The sequence below is a fragment of the Eschrichtius robustus genome, chromosome 14, assembly GCF_028021215.1.
Source record: "Eschrichtius robustus isolate mEscRob2 chromosome 14, mEscRob2.pri, whole genome shotgun sequence".
In the NCBI taxonomy this organism is placed as follows: Eukaryota; Metazoa; Chordata; class Mammalia; order Artiodactyla; family Eschrichtiidae; genus Eschrichtius; species Eschrichtius robustus.
In genome coordinates, this window is record NC_090837.1 from 12,301,984 (window position 1) to 12,317,185 (window position 15,202).

General features: G+C 45.1%; 1 protein-coding gene across 1 annotated transcript in view; it reads left to right on the plus strand.

Moving 5' to 3' along the window:
• Positions 1–15,202, plus strand: part of NOS1 (nitric oxide synthase 1) — a 94,798-nt gene that overhangs the window by 58,656 nt on the left and 20,940 nt on the right. The window contains exons 16-20 of the mRNA XM_068562420.1: positions 843–944; positions 3,478–3,594; positions 7,549–7,723; positions 10,495–10,633; positions 10,855–10,933. Coding sequence (XP_068418521.1) covers positions 843–944; positions 3,478–3,594; positions 7,549–7,723; positions 10,495–10,633; positions 10,855–10,933 — 612 coding nt within the window. The remainder of the gene's footprint in view (positions 1–842; positions 945–3,477; positions 3,595–7,548; positions 7,724–10,494; positions 10,634–10,854; positions 10,934–15,202) is intronic.

Genomic DNA, 15,202 nt, shown 5'->3' on the forward strand with positions numbered 1-15,202 from the left:
AACTTTCTAATTTGTAAGAATCGAATTAGAAAACAGATGTCAGCATCCTATGAAACGTTGAGCACTATGTAAATATCAGTTCTTATTATGGCCGCCCTTTGGAAACCTACATTCAGAATCAGTGAGTTTCTTTCCCTAGAACTTTTCCATCTGTTGGAGTTGCATCCACTACCGTGGAGGCTGACCTCAAAAGATATCTCGGGAATTCCCTGGCTGTCTAGTGGTTAGGACCTGGCACTTTCACTGCTGAGGGCCTGGGTTCAATCCCTGGTTAGGAGCTATAAGATCCCACAAGCTGCACAGTACAGGCAAAAAAAAAAAGGATATCTCATAAGGTGAAAAATGCCTGAGGTCAAAAGATGTTCCTGGTAAAATGGCATCTAACATGGGGTTCGGTTCTAAAGATATTTCATAAGGTGACAAACACCCGTAACCAAAATTACCCTTGAAAAACCCTTAAATCCCCCCCCAAGTAGAGAACATACGGCATGTGCACACAGAGCCGCCTTTCTGTGAGAGAATCGCAGTGTTTCCTCCACCACAGAACGGGTCTGAAGTTGAGCGTTGGATGCCATGGCTGGCTGGTGGTTAGAGGCTGCCTTCTGCACAACATCCCTCTTGGTTTTCTTTCAGCCAAGCACACGTTGCCAAACTTGCCTACATTCCATATCCAGGGGACAGCTGAGTCCCAGGTGGTCAGCCTTCCTTCTGTGCTCAAGGCCAACATCTCCGTCCTCACTCTCCCTGCCTCTCTCCTTCCCACCCTATCCTGGTGGCCTCCAGTAGGTCCCCCTCACGCCTCCTTCAGGGAGAGATAGGGCACCATCCATTCTCCCCTCTAGGTACCCGGAACCCTTGCGTTTCTTTCCCCGTAAAGGGCCTCCCCTCCCCCGAGGTGACACAGAAGTCCACGGTCTGGCTGCAGCCCATGACAGCCGGCGCAGGTAGAGCGTGTGTGTGCACGTGTATGCCTTGCGTTCATGTGTGTGCATGAGTGGTGTGAGCGCTTGTGTGCATGTTGGTAGGTATGTGTGCGCATGCCCAATGCTGCAGCATCCAAGGCCACACCCAGGTCTCAAGGAGACCTGAGTTCTAACCCAGGCTGTGACACTAACACGCTGAGTAACCCTGAGCAAGCTGCTTGACCTCTCTGGGCCTCGTCTTTCTCATCTGCCGAATGGGGAGAAACTACCTCTGCCCCCAGCCACCTCTGGGAGCTGTTGCAAGGATCGAAGGATAATAACAAAGAGGAACGCATCTGGAGAAACCTCGAGCCTCATACAAACACAAGTGCTGTTATTTTTACCCCACAACCGTCAACCATCCTTCCCACACTAACAACACAGCCACCCCCTGATATGTTACAGGACTTATTTGGAGAAGTGACTCAATGTGAGACTATTTTAGGGCAGCAAATACACTTACATATATTTAGAACTTTCCTGATGCTGGAGCGAAAACTTTGAAGAACATCCAGCTTAGAAACCCTGCTGCCAGAATGTGCAATTTCTTTTTTTGGCTTTTGCACTCAGATTTGTGTGTTGAGTTTTTGTGTTTTGGGTTTTGATTTGAGAGTTTTATGGGGTTTTTTAGTTTAGGGGTTTATTTTGTTTTGTTGCTCTTGGAGACATTTTTGGTTTGGTTTGGTTTGGTTTGGTTTGGTTTGGTTTTTGCCTTATCTGAGAACAAGACTTACCACTTTTAAAGGAAAACTGGAAAACCATTCATGGTTTTGTTTTTTTTTTAATCTCGAGGCTCCTGAGCCTCTGATGCTGAGGTCCCGATGACATCTTTCTTCCCCTCTGAAACAACTTCATAAGAAATCCAGTCTCTTTTCAGGCTGTGTCAGTGCTGAACATTTTTCATGTTTACTTGAAATGTGAAATGTGAGAGACCCTTGAAATGTCTGAAGACCAAAACTTTATTGAAAGAGAATGTTGTAATGGTTACCAGTGGGGAGAGGGAAGGGGGAGGTGCAAGATAGGGATAGGGGATTAAGAGGTACAAACTATTATGTATAAAATAAGCTACAATGTTATATTGTACAACACAGGGAATATAGTCAATATTTTATAATAATTATAAATGGAGTATATAACATTTAAAAATTGTGAATCACGGGGCTTCCCGGGTGGCGCAGTGGTTGAGAATCTGCCTGCTAATGCAGGGCACACAGGTTCGAGCCCTGGTCTGGGAAGATCCCACATGCCACGGAGCAACTAGGCCCGTGAGCCACAACTACTGAGCCTGCGCGTTTGGAGCCTGTGCTCCGCAACAAGAGAAGCCACGATAGTGAGAGGCCCGCGCACCGCGATGAAAAGTGGCCCCCGCTTGCCACAACTAGAGAAAGCCCTAGCACAGAAACGAAGACCCAACGTAGCAATTAATCAATCAATCAATCAATCAATAAATCTTTAAAAAAAAATTGTGACTCACTAGATTACACACCTGTAACTTAATATCGTACATCAACTATACTTCAATTTTTAAAAATGGAAAAAGATTTTTAAAAAGAAAGAGAATGTTGAATGGGGTAGTCCTGCACCATCCAATAAACCTTTCTACGAGCATATAAATGTTCTATATCTGTACCATCCTGTACGGCAACCACTAGCCACGCATGGCTATTGAGCACTTGACACAAGGCTAGTGCACGTGGGGAACAGAATGGTTCATTGTATTGAATTTGAATGAATTTAACTTTAAATAGCCACACACAGCCTATGGCTACTGTAGTAGACAGCACGAGTGTAGTTCTTGGCTACTCAGTGTGAGGGGAGGAGACCAGCAGCATCTCCTGTTAGAAATGCAGAATCTGAGGCCCTACCCTGGACCTACTGAATTAGGATATGCTGCTTAACAAGATCTCAGAATGATTCCTGTACTCATTAAAATTTGGGAAGCAAGGAAACATGGTCTGATGGGTTAAGGAATGGACTGTTCTTTCTGTTCTTTCTTTCAAGTGTGGTCCGAAACTTTTCTCTTTTTTTCAGTTTTAATATTTTTTTATCGAAGTATAGTTGATTTACAATGTTGTGTTAATTTCTGCTGTACAGCAAAGTGATTCAGTTATACATATATATATATATACAATCTTTTTTTATATATTCTTTTCCATTATGGTTTATCATAGGATATGGAATCTAGTTGTCTGTGCTGATACAGTAGGACCTTGTTGTTTATCCATTCCGTATATAAAAGTTTCCATCTACTGACCCCAACCTCCCACTCCATCCTCCCCCCACCCCCTCCCCTTGGCAACCACCAACAGGTAGCATCAAATGATGTCTAGGTGTCATTTTTGGCAGGCAAGGGTGAGTTGATACATTCTAGACAAAGCCATAGGTGTGTTATGGTCTCACTCAAGACCCAAGGGAAGGCCGTAGAACCAGGACTGGTGATTTGGAGAGCCATCGGGTGTTGACCCCAGGAGGGGGCTCCAAGCCAGAGCTCACAGACTCTCTTTCATCTTGGCAGGAGCTACAAGGTTCGTTTCAACAGTGTTTCCTCCTACTCCGACTCCCGCAAATCATCGGGCGATGGGCCGGACCTCAGAGACAACTTTGAGAGCGCGGGACCCCTGGCGAATGTGAGGTGAGCGAGGGGCCCAGGGTGTCAGGGACGACGAAGGCTCTTGCAGAGCTGGACTGAGTTACAAAGTGGGCTCTTTCTTGGAGGCTGGGGTGGGGGTCTCCCTTCCATGTCTGTTTATCCCTCGAATAACCAGCTGCACTCTTGCTGTTTGGGGACATCCTTCCCCCATTAAAGCACACTACCTGGACCCCTCCTGTGACCTCTTCCTATCACACGACTTCAGAGCCCCTGTCACCCAAGTTTCACCCCGTCACACAAATTTCACATCCTTTGTGCTGAAGGGTGTTAGTGCCCCACACGTCACTCAGCGAGCTCCCTTTGTAAGTGCTGTTATTGGAGAATGAACTTGAGTTGGGGTCCAAGAGTCTCAGAGATCAAGTGAAAGTTAACACAGGTTAATATCTACTCCTTTTAAACCTACATTCATGCTTTTCATCTCATTCTCCTCTCTTCTGGGGACACCCTGCCATGACCCAGTGGTTCCCACCCTTGGGTGCTCATCAAAATCACCTGGAGGAGTTTGCAGTATACAGATAACCTAGCTCCACTTCCAGAGATTCTGATGTAGTTGGTCTAAAATTGGGCCCAAGCATTGCTTTTTCTTTTTATTTAAATCTCCCTAATTGCCTCCAATGTGCAGTCAGATTCAAAAAAATACTGTCCTCACCCCATGTCACCCAAAGCATAGTCACATCCCAGGAGAGCATTTTAGATAGTACATGGACAGATGTTTTATATTTCAATGGTTGTGAATTCGGTTTAATGGGTATTTGGAAAGAAAGAAAACTGGATGTCAAGCCCTTGGTTTGACAGATATTGGTCAAGATGAGGCTTGATGTAAGCAGTGTGTTCAGGCCCGGCCACAAATCTCTTAGACCTTCACCGACTGAACCTTCTCCACACCGGCTCAGGACAGTGCTTAGCAGACGACAGAGATCACAGGGTTCCCAGATATTCAGGTATTGTTTTCATCAGTACCCTTTTTTTTTTTTTTTTTTTGGCTGAGTCACGCGGCTTTCAGGATCTTAGTTCCCTGACCAGGGATCGAACCCATAGCAGTGAAAGTGCCGAGTCCTAACCACTGGACCGCCAGGAAAGTGCCCATCAGTACGCTTGTTAATAAACTTTATTTTTTTAAAGCAGTTTTAGCTTCACAGCAAAATTGAGAAGGTACAGATTTCCCATATACTCCCTGCCCCCCCACACACACACACTCACACACATGCACACACACACACACACACACACGGCCTCCTCTACCATCAGCATCCCCCACCACGGTGGTGCATTTACACAACTGATAAAGCTACACTGACACACCATTGTAACCTGGGGCCCATAGTTTACATTAGGGTTCACCCTTGGTTCACCCTTGAACTGATGGGTTTTGACATCAGCTCATTTTCTTTAGCTTGACGTTGAAACATCCGTGGTTTGACGGTCAGACCTATTTTTCCCTTACTAAATCTATCATGGCTTAGAGCAGGGGTTAGCAAACTACAGCCCATGGGCCAAATTCAGCCTGGCCACTGTATACTTTTGTACAGCCCATGAGCTCAGAATGGTTTTTACAGAAGAACAATTACAATTTATTTGATGCTAGAAAACATTACCTTTGAACCCCAATTAAGCAAAATGCTATCCCCCAAAAAAAGAATTCCATTCTTCTCATTAGTAGACGTATATAACTAAAAAATTGTACCCAGCAACTATTATTATTATTATTGTATTTTTAATTTTGTCCAAAAGTATGCAGGAATATATTTTCTTTTTTGTCATATGGGTATCTACATAATAGCTTTGATTTTCCTTCTTGGCCTACAAGCCTGAAAATATTTACTATCTGGCCCCATGCATAATAAGTTTGCCAACTTCTGTTTTGGAAGCTTAAAATAGGAATTTTGAAACCATAAGATGAAGACTGTGATGAAATGTGAACCTAGGAAGCAGCTGTGACACAGGCCTTCAGGTGCATCAGGAAGCATGTTAATGAATTAATCACCCGGACCAACTCTTAGTGAACACCGGTGGGTTTGAATAGCCAGTGAGTACAAATTAAAAGCAAAGTAAACAGCACTACTAAGTAAATAACAGTATGGGTGATAGTCAAGTATGGCGGATGTCTCGAACATAATAAATATTGGAGGTTCGGGGAACAATGCCTTAACCACAAGGCATGACTAGCGCGAAGAGTTTCCAAATCTGTGTTAGGCTAAGGGGGATGGCTGGGGGGCAGAAGTGCTGCTTCCTGCATCCTTTAACCAGTCCTCTCCTGGCCACCAGCTCTTTCCACCTCTCAGGCCACTGCCCTGCGGGGAAAAGGTGAGGAATCCAGCTAAAGGAGGATTGTGGGTGAAGGAGTGCTGGGGAAACTTGCTACCTAATCCCACATCCTTCCCTTGGAAAGGCTCTGGAACCCCACGGAAAGAAGGGCAGGAGAGGAGAGGAGAATGAGATGAAAAGCATAAATGTAAATTTAAAAGGAGTAGATATTAACCTATGTTAACCTTCACTTGATCTCTGAGACTCCTGGACCCCAACTCAACTTCATTCTCCAATAACAGAGGGTCCCTTCCCAACTTGCCCCACCTCCTTCCCTCATCCTCCATCGCAATCTTTCACCACCCTGGCTCCATCATTCTAAAAAAGAGATTCAAGAGCAGAGCCAGACCCTGTAAGGAGTAGGCTAAATAGCCCCACTCCTTGGCTTGTCTGAATTGGCAGTCACCACGGGACCCTCCAACATGGGAAAGAAGCAAGTTGGGGTGTTGTTCGTGTCCCACTTATAAAGCTGTCCGTCCAGTCCCAATGAGGTCAAGACCCACAGCCAGGACCAAGTCCTGGAAATGTGACATCATGTCTCTGCAGGACTGAGGGGCCACCTGGGACACAGCCCTCCACTTCCCAGACTTCAGAAAAATCTCATTAACTTGACGCCCATTGATTCAAACACCGACACTTTCTTGGTGTTATCTATGCAAAGAGACTTTGTGAAGCAAATCAATTTCACAGATATTGCAAGGGGTGGAGCCAGCATATTTATAAACCTTTCAATCCCTTTTAAAAGAACCTGTTTACACACCAACACTGGATGTGTTAATGACAAGTCCTGATCTCCTCGTTAACTCAGGTCCCCTAGAACTACTATGCTAGGGTTTTCATTCTCTTTGTACTTAAAACTAATCTGACTGTATCATGAGTAGAGTCAAGTCTTCCTCTAATGTAGACTCATTTCCCCAGTTAGTCCAGCTTAGAAATGGACACACAAGAAACAGCCAATTGTTCTGGGTCACCACTATCCCCAACTCATCCTCCTTAGGACCAACTGGGACTTTTCTCCTGAGGACAGTAATACCTAGCAGAGACCAGAAGGAAGGGAGAGCAGGGCTGGGGGCTCCCAGGCTTAAAGATGGCCTTCCCCAGATGGGCTTGGGGTAGTCTGACCATCACGGGCTAAACACCGTCCTTCTGGAGATACCAGAGGTCTTTGTCTGCTTGGGCGGCCATAACAAAATACCATGCACTGGGGGACTTCAACAGTAGAAATTTATTTTCTCACAGTTCTGGAGGCTAAAAGTCCAAGATCAAGGTACCAGTAGGATTGGTTTCTGGTGAGGCGTCTCTTCCTGGCTTGCAGACAACCACCTTCTTGCTGTGTCATCACATGGCCTTTCCTCTGTGAGCGTGTGTGGTGGGGGGAGAGAAAGAGAGAGAGCTCTCTGGTGTCTCTCCCTCTTCTTAAAGGACACCAGTCCTATTGGATTAGGGCCCCACCCTTATGACCTCATTTGACCTCAGTTACCTCCTTGAAGGCCCCATCTCCAAATATAGTCACATTGGGGGAGAGGGCTTCAACATATGAATTTGGGGGGGACATAACAGTCCATAACCCCAGACACCCCCCCAACGCCTCCCCAGTCCCCTAACCTGGAACTTCTGTTGTCTTCTTGGCAGGTTCTCCGTGTTCGGCCTTGGCTCGCGGGCGTACCCTCACTTCTGCGCCTTTGGACACGCCGTGGACACCCTCCTGGAAGAGCTGGGTGGGGAGAGGATCCTGAAGATGAGGGAGGGGGATGAGCTCTGTGGGCAGGAAGAGGCTTTCAGGACCTGGGCCAAGAAGGTCTTCAAGGTAACCATCTGCCCAGATCTCAGAGACCCAGGGAGAGAAGTCATGTCCCCACTGACCCCCAAGGACAGAGTACCTAAACCATCAGAGATAGAAGAAACTTGAGAAAATCCTTGGTACTTCCCTCATGTATCCAACCAGGAGACAGCTTCAAACAATTCAGATGAGTTTGGGTGGTCTTAAGATACACAATTTCCAACCAGAATCCAACCTCCTGCATTAAGGGTAAAGAGTTGGTCTATAAAAAATTATAGTCTTGGAATTTCAGGGCTGGGAGGAATCCATCCCTCGCTCACATTTGGTAGACAAGTAAACAAAAACCATAGTGTCGGTTAACCAAACCAGGGGGCCGTGCCTCGGGCTGGATCTCAGATCTCACCAGTTTGTCTGCTTTGACAATCTTATTCCTCTTGTGCTAGATCTTCAATGACCTATACAGTAGCCACTAGCCACAAGTGATCATTTAAATTTAAATGTAAACTAAGTAACATTAAATATGATGAATGGATAAATTAAATGTTGTGTGTCCGTACAATGAAATATTATTTGGACATAACAAGGAATGAAGCGCTGATGCATGCTACAAGGATGAACCTTGAAAACACGTGCTAAGTGAAAGAAGCCAGACACAAGGGACACTTACTGTATGATTCCATTTACATGAAATGTCCAGAATAGGCAAATCCATAGAGACAGAAAGTAGATTAGTGGTTGCCAGGGGTTTGGTGGCAGGAGTGGAAAATGAGTGTGGCTACTCATGGGTACAGGGTTTCTTCTGGGTTGAGGGAAATGTTCTGAAACTGGATAGTGGTGGTGATTGTACAACCTTGTAAATAACATATATACAACTAGATGTAAATTAAGTAGAATTTAAAGTTCCACTCCTCAGCTGCACAAGCCACATTTCATGTGCTCAATAGCCACTAGTGGCTAGTGGTTACCATATTAGACAATTAGAATGTTTCCATCATGGTAAGACATCCTATTGGATAGCGTTATTCTAGATATGAGGTCAGGAGAATAAATGAGCAATGGCCTCCATATGCATGTGGGGCGTGATGCAATTGGCCATCCTGGGAAAAACAAAAAAGCAATGAATGTGGACCCACCTTTACCTGCTCCTTCTTTGGCCCTGGAATGCACTGTTGTCAGCAGCCCCAGGAGAAAGGGGACTGTGCAACCTTCTGTCAGTCAGTTGACACTCTTCATCCTCACAAAGGAGCAAAAGGGGAAACTGAGGCCCCTGAGCTATAAGGATATGTGAGTGAGGAGGCTGTGTTGATAAACTTGTGCCAGCATTTCTTCCTAGGCAAAGAGAACCAAGATAACTTGGCTCTTTTTATACCTGGAGATAATTGAGTGGTTCTTGACTTCAATCAGGCAACACTGAGCATTGCAGAAGCAGGGCCTGTTACAAGCCATCATACCCTTTAAGCTATCACATCCCTCATCCTCCCAGCCCTACCAACCACTAAATCTACTTTGTGTCTCTATAAATTTGCCTATTCTGGACATTTCATATGAATGGAATCATAATATGTGGTCTGTTATAACTGACTTCTTTCACTTAGCTTAATGCTTTCCTGGTGCATCCACATTACAGTATATATCAGTACTTCATTCCTTTTTACAGCCAAAATAATATTCCATTTTATAGATATACCATATTTCATTTCTCCACTCATCAGCAAATGGACATTTGGATTATTTTAAAATCAACATGAGGCCAAAAAATGGTATTCAAAAAACCTACCTTTGAAAACCTTTGGAATTATCCATGGTTTTTAGCCTCCAAAAATCTGAATTCTGAACAGTAATTCTTAGAATCAATAAAGTTGGAGAACTTATGAACTTGGCAAAAAAAGAAAAAGAAAAATTTTATATGCAGGTATCCAAACATGCAATATATTCTGCCTTTACTATAATTTTTAAATCTTTAGAGGAAGATAGGAAATTTCTAAGGTGTTTACTTTCTTGTTTAATGTTAAGCCTCTGCAAAAGTTGGTTTTAGAAATAAATGACATAATAGAGTTACATATTAAATAGAGGTTAGGTCCCAAAGTCAATAGTAAATGTGGTATGTCCAGCCCATCAAAGGCACTCAAAAAGTAAGGGTGGATTGGTTGATGAGTGGATGAGTGGATAAATGGATGGAGAGGAGGATGGATGGGTGGATGGATGGATTGATGGATGGATGGAAGGAAGGAGGGAGCGAAGGAAGGGAGAAAGAGAGGATGGAGGGAGGATGGGTGGATGGATGGAGGAATGGATGGATGGGTGGATGAATAGAAGGATGGATGGATGGATGGAAGGAGGGAGGGAAGGAAAGGAGGAAGGGAGAGAGGGAGGAAGGGAGGAAAGGAGGATGGATGGATGAATGGAGGGATGCAATGGAGGGAAGGAGGATGGGTGGATGGGTTGATGGAAGGGTAGATGGGAGAATGGGTGAATGGGTGGATGGATGGATGGATGGATGGATAGGTGGATGAATGGATGGAAGGGAGGAATGGAGGGAGGGAGGGTGGGTAGATGAGTGGGTGGATGGGTTGATGGGTGGGTGGATGGGAGAATGGGTGAATGGGTGGAGGGATGGATGGATGGGTGGATGAACGGAAGGAAGGAAGGAATGGAGGGAGGAGGAGGATGGGTGGATGAGTCGGTGGATGGGTTGATGGGTGGATGGATGGATGGATGGATACATGCTATGACTTGGAGCTGTTGGGAGGCACACTGTTGGCTGAAAGAGGTCACTGAAAGCCCCATGTGTGCCACAGGCAGCCTGTGATGTATTCTGCGTGGGAGATGACGTCAACATTGAGAAGGCAAACAACTCCCTCATCAGCAATGACCGCAGCTGGAAGAGGAACAAGTTCCGCCTCACCTACATGGCCGAAGCTCCAGAACTCACACAAGGTATCTCCCACCACGCACCTGGGGAGATGTTCATGACAGTGGGGGGAAAGGAAGACAGGAGTTCTCACCTCCGAAAGGTCCTTAGAGAAGGTGGGCTTCATTGCTTTGGTCTCCCTTTAGTTCAGTCCTCCCAGTAAAGAGAGGGTCAGGAGAAGCTGGAGACTTTTTACTGACAACTGTTTAACTCCATCACAGGAAGACTGTTGTTCTTCTCCCCCCAGGTCTATCCAATGTCCACAAAAAGCGGGTCTCAGCCGCTCGACTCCTCAGCCGTCAAAACCTTCAGAGTCCTAAATCCAGGTAGGAACACCTTGGTCCCCTCGGGTTCCCCACCTGTGCCCCAGATGCCACCCACAACAAGGAAGGAGGACTCAGGACTGGCTTCCTATTACCACTCTAAGGGTCCTCGAGACCCCCTTGCCACTAGCATCTTGGTTTCCTGCTTTCCCTTTGCCAAGCTCCAGCCTGCAGGAATGAAAAAAGTAAATGGTGACAATCCTTGTGGAGAGGGGAAAGAGAAAGGTTTTTCGAGGAATTTTTAATAGAGACCACACCCTTTTCAGACTGCTAATGTTCATTGTAATGTGCATCTTAGTCAGAAATCACTTAGTCCAGACATCTCCCTGTGGAAAATTCTTCTCTGCTGTCCTGAGAAATGCCTGCTCAGTCTCTGTTTAAATCCCTTGGGGAGGAGGGGAGGTTTATTAACCTATAAAACAGCCCCCTCTGTGTTTTGAGGTCCTAATTGTTAGAAATTATCTTCCTATTCCTTATAACCAAAGCAAGTGTTCCTAGCACTTCATTTTGATCCTAAGTTGCACTCTCCAGTGACACCCAAAACAGAGTCAGTTCTTCCAAATGAGAGAGCTGCCAATAGCCAAGGACAGTGACCGATCTCTCCCTGGTCCTCATTCCTTCCAACTGTTCTTCCTGAGACCTGGTTTCCCAAACCTTTTGCTTTAGTAAAAAAGACACACTCTGTCCTGCTGGGAAGGTCATTCCTCAGCCCTGGTCACAGTGCAGTGGAGGTCCTGTGATCACTACCAAGTGCACTAAGGCTATTATTACCATCCCCGATCTGGACAGGACGCTCTAATGCCGCCCAGGATTGCAGGTGTTGTCCCAACCGCCATGCTGCTCTCCCATTAAGCTTACGTCCTTGCTGCTCTCGGACTTGAAGTCTTTTCAGAATGATCAGGCCAGGTCTCTGCATCCCTCTACTTGTATAAGTAAATTTTTTGGCAGTAAAGAAAGTCTTTGCATTGATCCCTGTTGAATGGAATCTTTTTCACTCTGCAGTTATAGCCCATGAAGATCTTTTGAGATCTTGATTCTTTGCCTGGCATAGTACAAAGGGTGGGCTCTCCAGCTGGACAGCCCTGGGTTCTGACCCCAGCGCTGCCACGCGTCAGCTGTATGACCTTGGGCAAGTCCCTTGGGTCTTCTGAACCCCTGTCTCCTTACCTAAAATGAGATCGATGGCTATAAAGATGGCCAATGTTTATCTAGTACTTTCTGTGTTCCAAGCACTGTTTTGAGTCCTCTCTGCACAGGATCTCCCAGAGTTCTGACCAGCCCAGGAAGTAAGTACTAGTATCATCCACATTTTAAATATGAAAAGTGACAATTAGAAAATGCAAGTGACCTTTCAAGGCCACACAGGCTCAGTTCTCTGACTCCAGGGTCAAAATGCCAAATGGCTATACCTATGGCCTCAAAAGCATTACAAGGCTGCTGTGAGTATTAGAAACAACACACACACAGCAACTAGCGTATCCCTCATTCCCGTTACTATTCCTTACCCATCCCAGCTTCATACACCTGCAAATTTAGTATGTGTGCTTTCTACGTGGACTTAAAACCTTTTTTTTTAATTGAAGTGTAGTTGATTTACACTGTTGTGTCAATTTCTGCTGTACAGCAAAGTGATTCAGTTATACGTATACATACATTCTTTTTTTAATATTCTTTTCCATTGTGGTTTATCATAGGATATTGAATATAATTCCCCGTGCTATACAGTAGGACCTTATTTTTTATCCATTCTATATATAAAAGCTTACATCTGCCAAACCCAACCTCCCACTCCATCCCTCCCCCAACCCCCTTCCCCTTGGCAACCACAAGTCTGTTCTCTGTGCCTGGACGTAAAACTTTTGACAAAGTGGCCAACAGGATGGAGCCCCAGGGCTCTCATGTTCTCTCCCAGATCCTCAAACACTAAAGAAATAGACTGGGAAATTAATCCATTTGAATAATTAGTTAAATGCAATATTCAGAGCATAATGATCTCTGATATAGAAAGGGACTCTGTATTTGAAATACACATCATACTCCCCATTTCCATCCTGTGGAAAAGTACAACTTCAGTAGCATTGGAAGAGAAGGGACTAAGAATCTACTGGAAATTTCTTTCAGCGACAAACTGTGAAAGCCCAGATCTCAAAAATTACTCCCCAAACCATAGTACATAAAAAGCAAGGTAATTTGCAAATGTTTTGATGCTAAGTTGGACTGAAGTCCCAGAATAACCCCCGATCCACCTCTGGAAAGGCAGTTGACTCTGAGCAGCTTACAAGAAGATATTTCAAGAAGGTTAGGAACCAGAAGACAGTATTAAAATCAGTTATGGATTAGCTCAAAAAGGATCAAATGGCGTCTAGGCGTTTAACTCTTTAAAAGCACACTCCATAGCACTACCTATTTTCAGGCTTACTACCATTTCCGGCTTTATACGGTTGTTGTTTTGTTTTGGGGGTTTTTTTTTTTAAGAATAATTGAGTAAAAAAGCATGACTCTCTCTCCTGTTTTCACCTGCCCAAGGCCAAAGTCGAGCTGTTTGAGCCAGGAGACCACAGCAAGATATCATGAATCACACACCCACCACTCCCACCCCCAACAAGAGACCCTTATATTGCAAGCAAAGTGCTTAAGAGGATATAAGCCACCTTTTGAAGGTGATCCTTGCAACTCTAAAGAGAAAAGTGACCACAGTTACTGCCTGGCCAGGAAATAAATTTTCTACATACGGCAATTAGCAAACAATACAGAAAAGAGTATCATGGAGTGCTAATGGGTGGGGTGTGGATCATAGGTCCTAGAAGTCAGAAGAAGGAGGGGAAACGCAGGGTAGGCTTTAGAGAGGCTGGTGAATAGAGGCGGGACATCTAGGAAGAGAGAATAGGAGCAAAGATGCTGAAGGGGCCCTGAGCGCTGGGGTATCTCAGAGAAAGATGGGACATTATAACGGAGAGTTCTTGATGGGAGAACTCTTAATTCCCAGCTACCCTCTGATAAAATTGCTTCTCTCCAGCCTTCACCGTCTCAACAGAAGACATCAACGTTTGACTTAAGCCCAAGACTTAAACATCCTCCCTGCCTCCTCGCTTTCCCTCCCACTATCCGTCCAACTCTCAGCTGGTACTGTGGGTCTTGTGTTTCAACTACATCTCAGATCTACATCCACCACCTTAAGCAAGGCCACGATCGTCTGTGGTCTGAGTGCCTGCCAGAGATACCTAACTTGTCTCCTTGTTTCTTGACATTTCTCTCAAAGATCCATTTCCCAAATAGCAGGCAGACTAATCTTTTAAGAATGTAAACGGAAGCCTGTCCATCCACAGCTTCACATCCTCCCACTGGATAGCTTCCCACTGGACTTAGGAAAACTTCAAACTCCTTTGCCATGACAGGTCATGACAAGACCCTCATGATCTGGCCTCTGCCTAGCTCTCTGATCTCCTTCTGTACCACCCACCCCTGTGTTGACCCCTCTTCCAAACACTCCAGCCTTCTTTCCCTTCCTCAAATGTGCCACACTTTTTGTGACCTCAGGGCCTTTGCACATGCTGCTTCCCCTTTCGGGAACACTCTTCCCCCAGATCTTTGTATGTCCGTTCCTTCTCATTCTTCAGATCTCTGCTCAAATGTCAAATCACCAGAGAGGCCTCCTTGACCATCCTTATCTGCCAGTCACTTAGCCCACTGCCCCAACCCATCAGCATCCACCCATCCTCATCATCAGGCCCATCTGAGATCTTTTTAAGTTATTTCTCAATGAGAATCAGGCCCTTTGTTATCTTTATCCATCACTCTCTCACCAGTGCCTAGAACAGTGCCTGACACTCAATACAAATTTGTTGAAGGTATGAACCTTATTCACTCAAACTGCTCACAACAGACACTGTTTACTCTTTTCCTTGAAGAACGAACATGAGCTAATTTTTTTTTTTCCATTTAATGCTGGACGTTAGCAGACTGTTCTTTCATCTGCAAACCTGTCATTGAACCATTGCCAAGTGTATGCGTGAGTGTGTGTGTGTGTGTGTGTGTGTGTGTGTGTGTGTGTGTGTGTGTTATGCTCCTGTAGATGAATATAAATACATCACAGGCAGGGGATACTCTGGGGGAAAGGGCTCAAATGGCTCTGCCTTCCCAATGTTGCCCTTTTTCCCTCCCCTAAAACTTTTCAATGGCCCATATGTGTCCCAAGCTTTTTTTTTTTTTTTTAAAGGCTTAGAAAATCCTATACTTAGAAACCCCCAGCAGAACTGAGATGTAAGACAATTA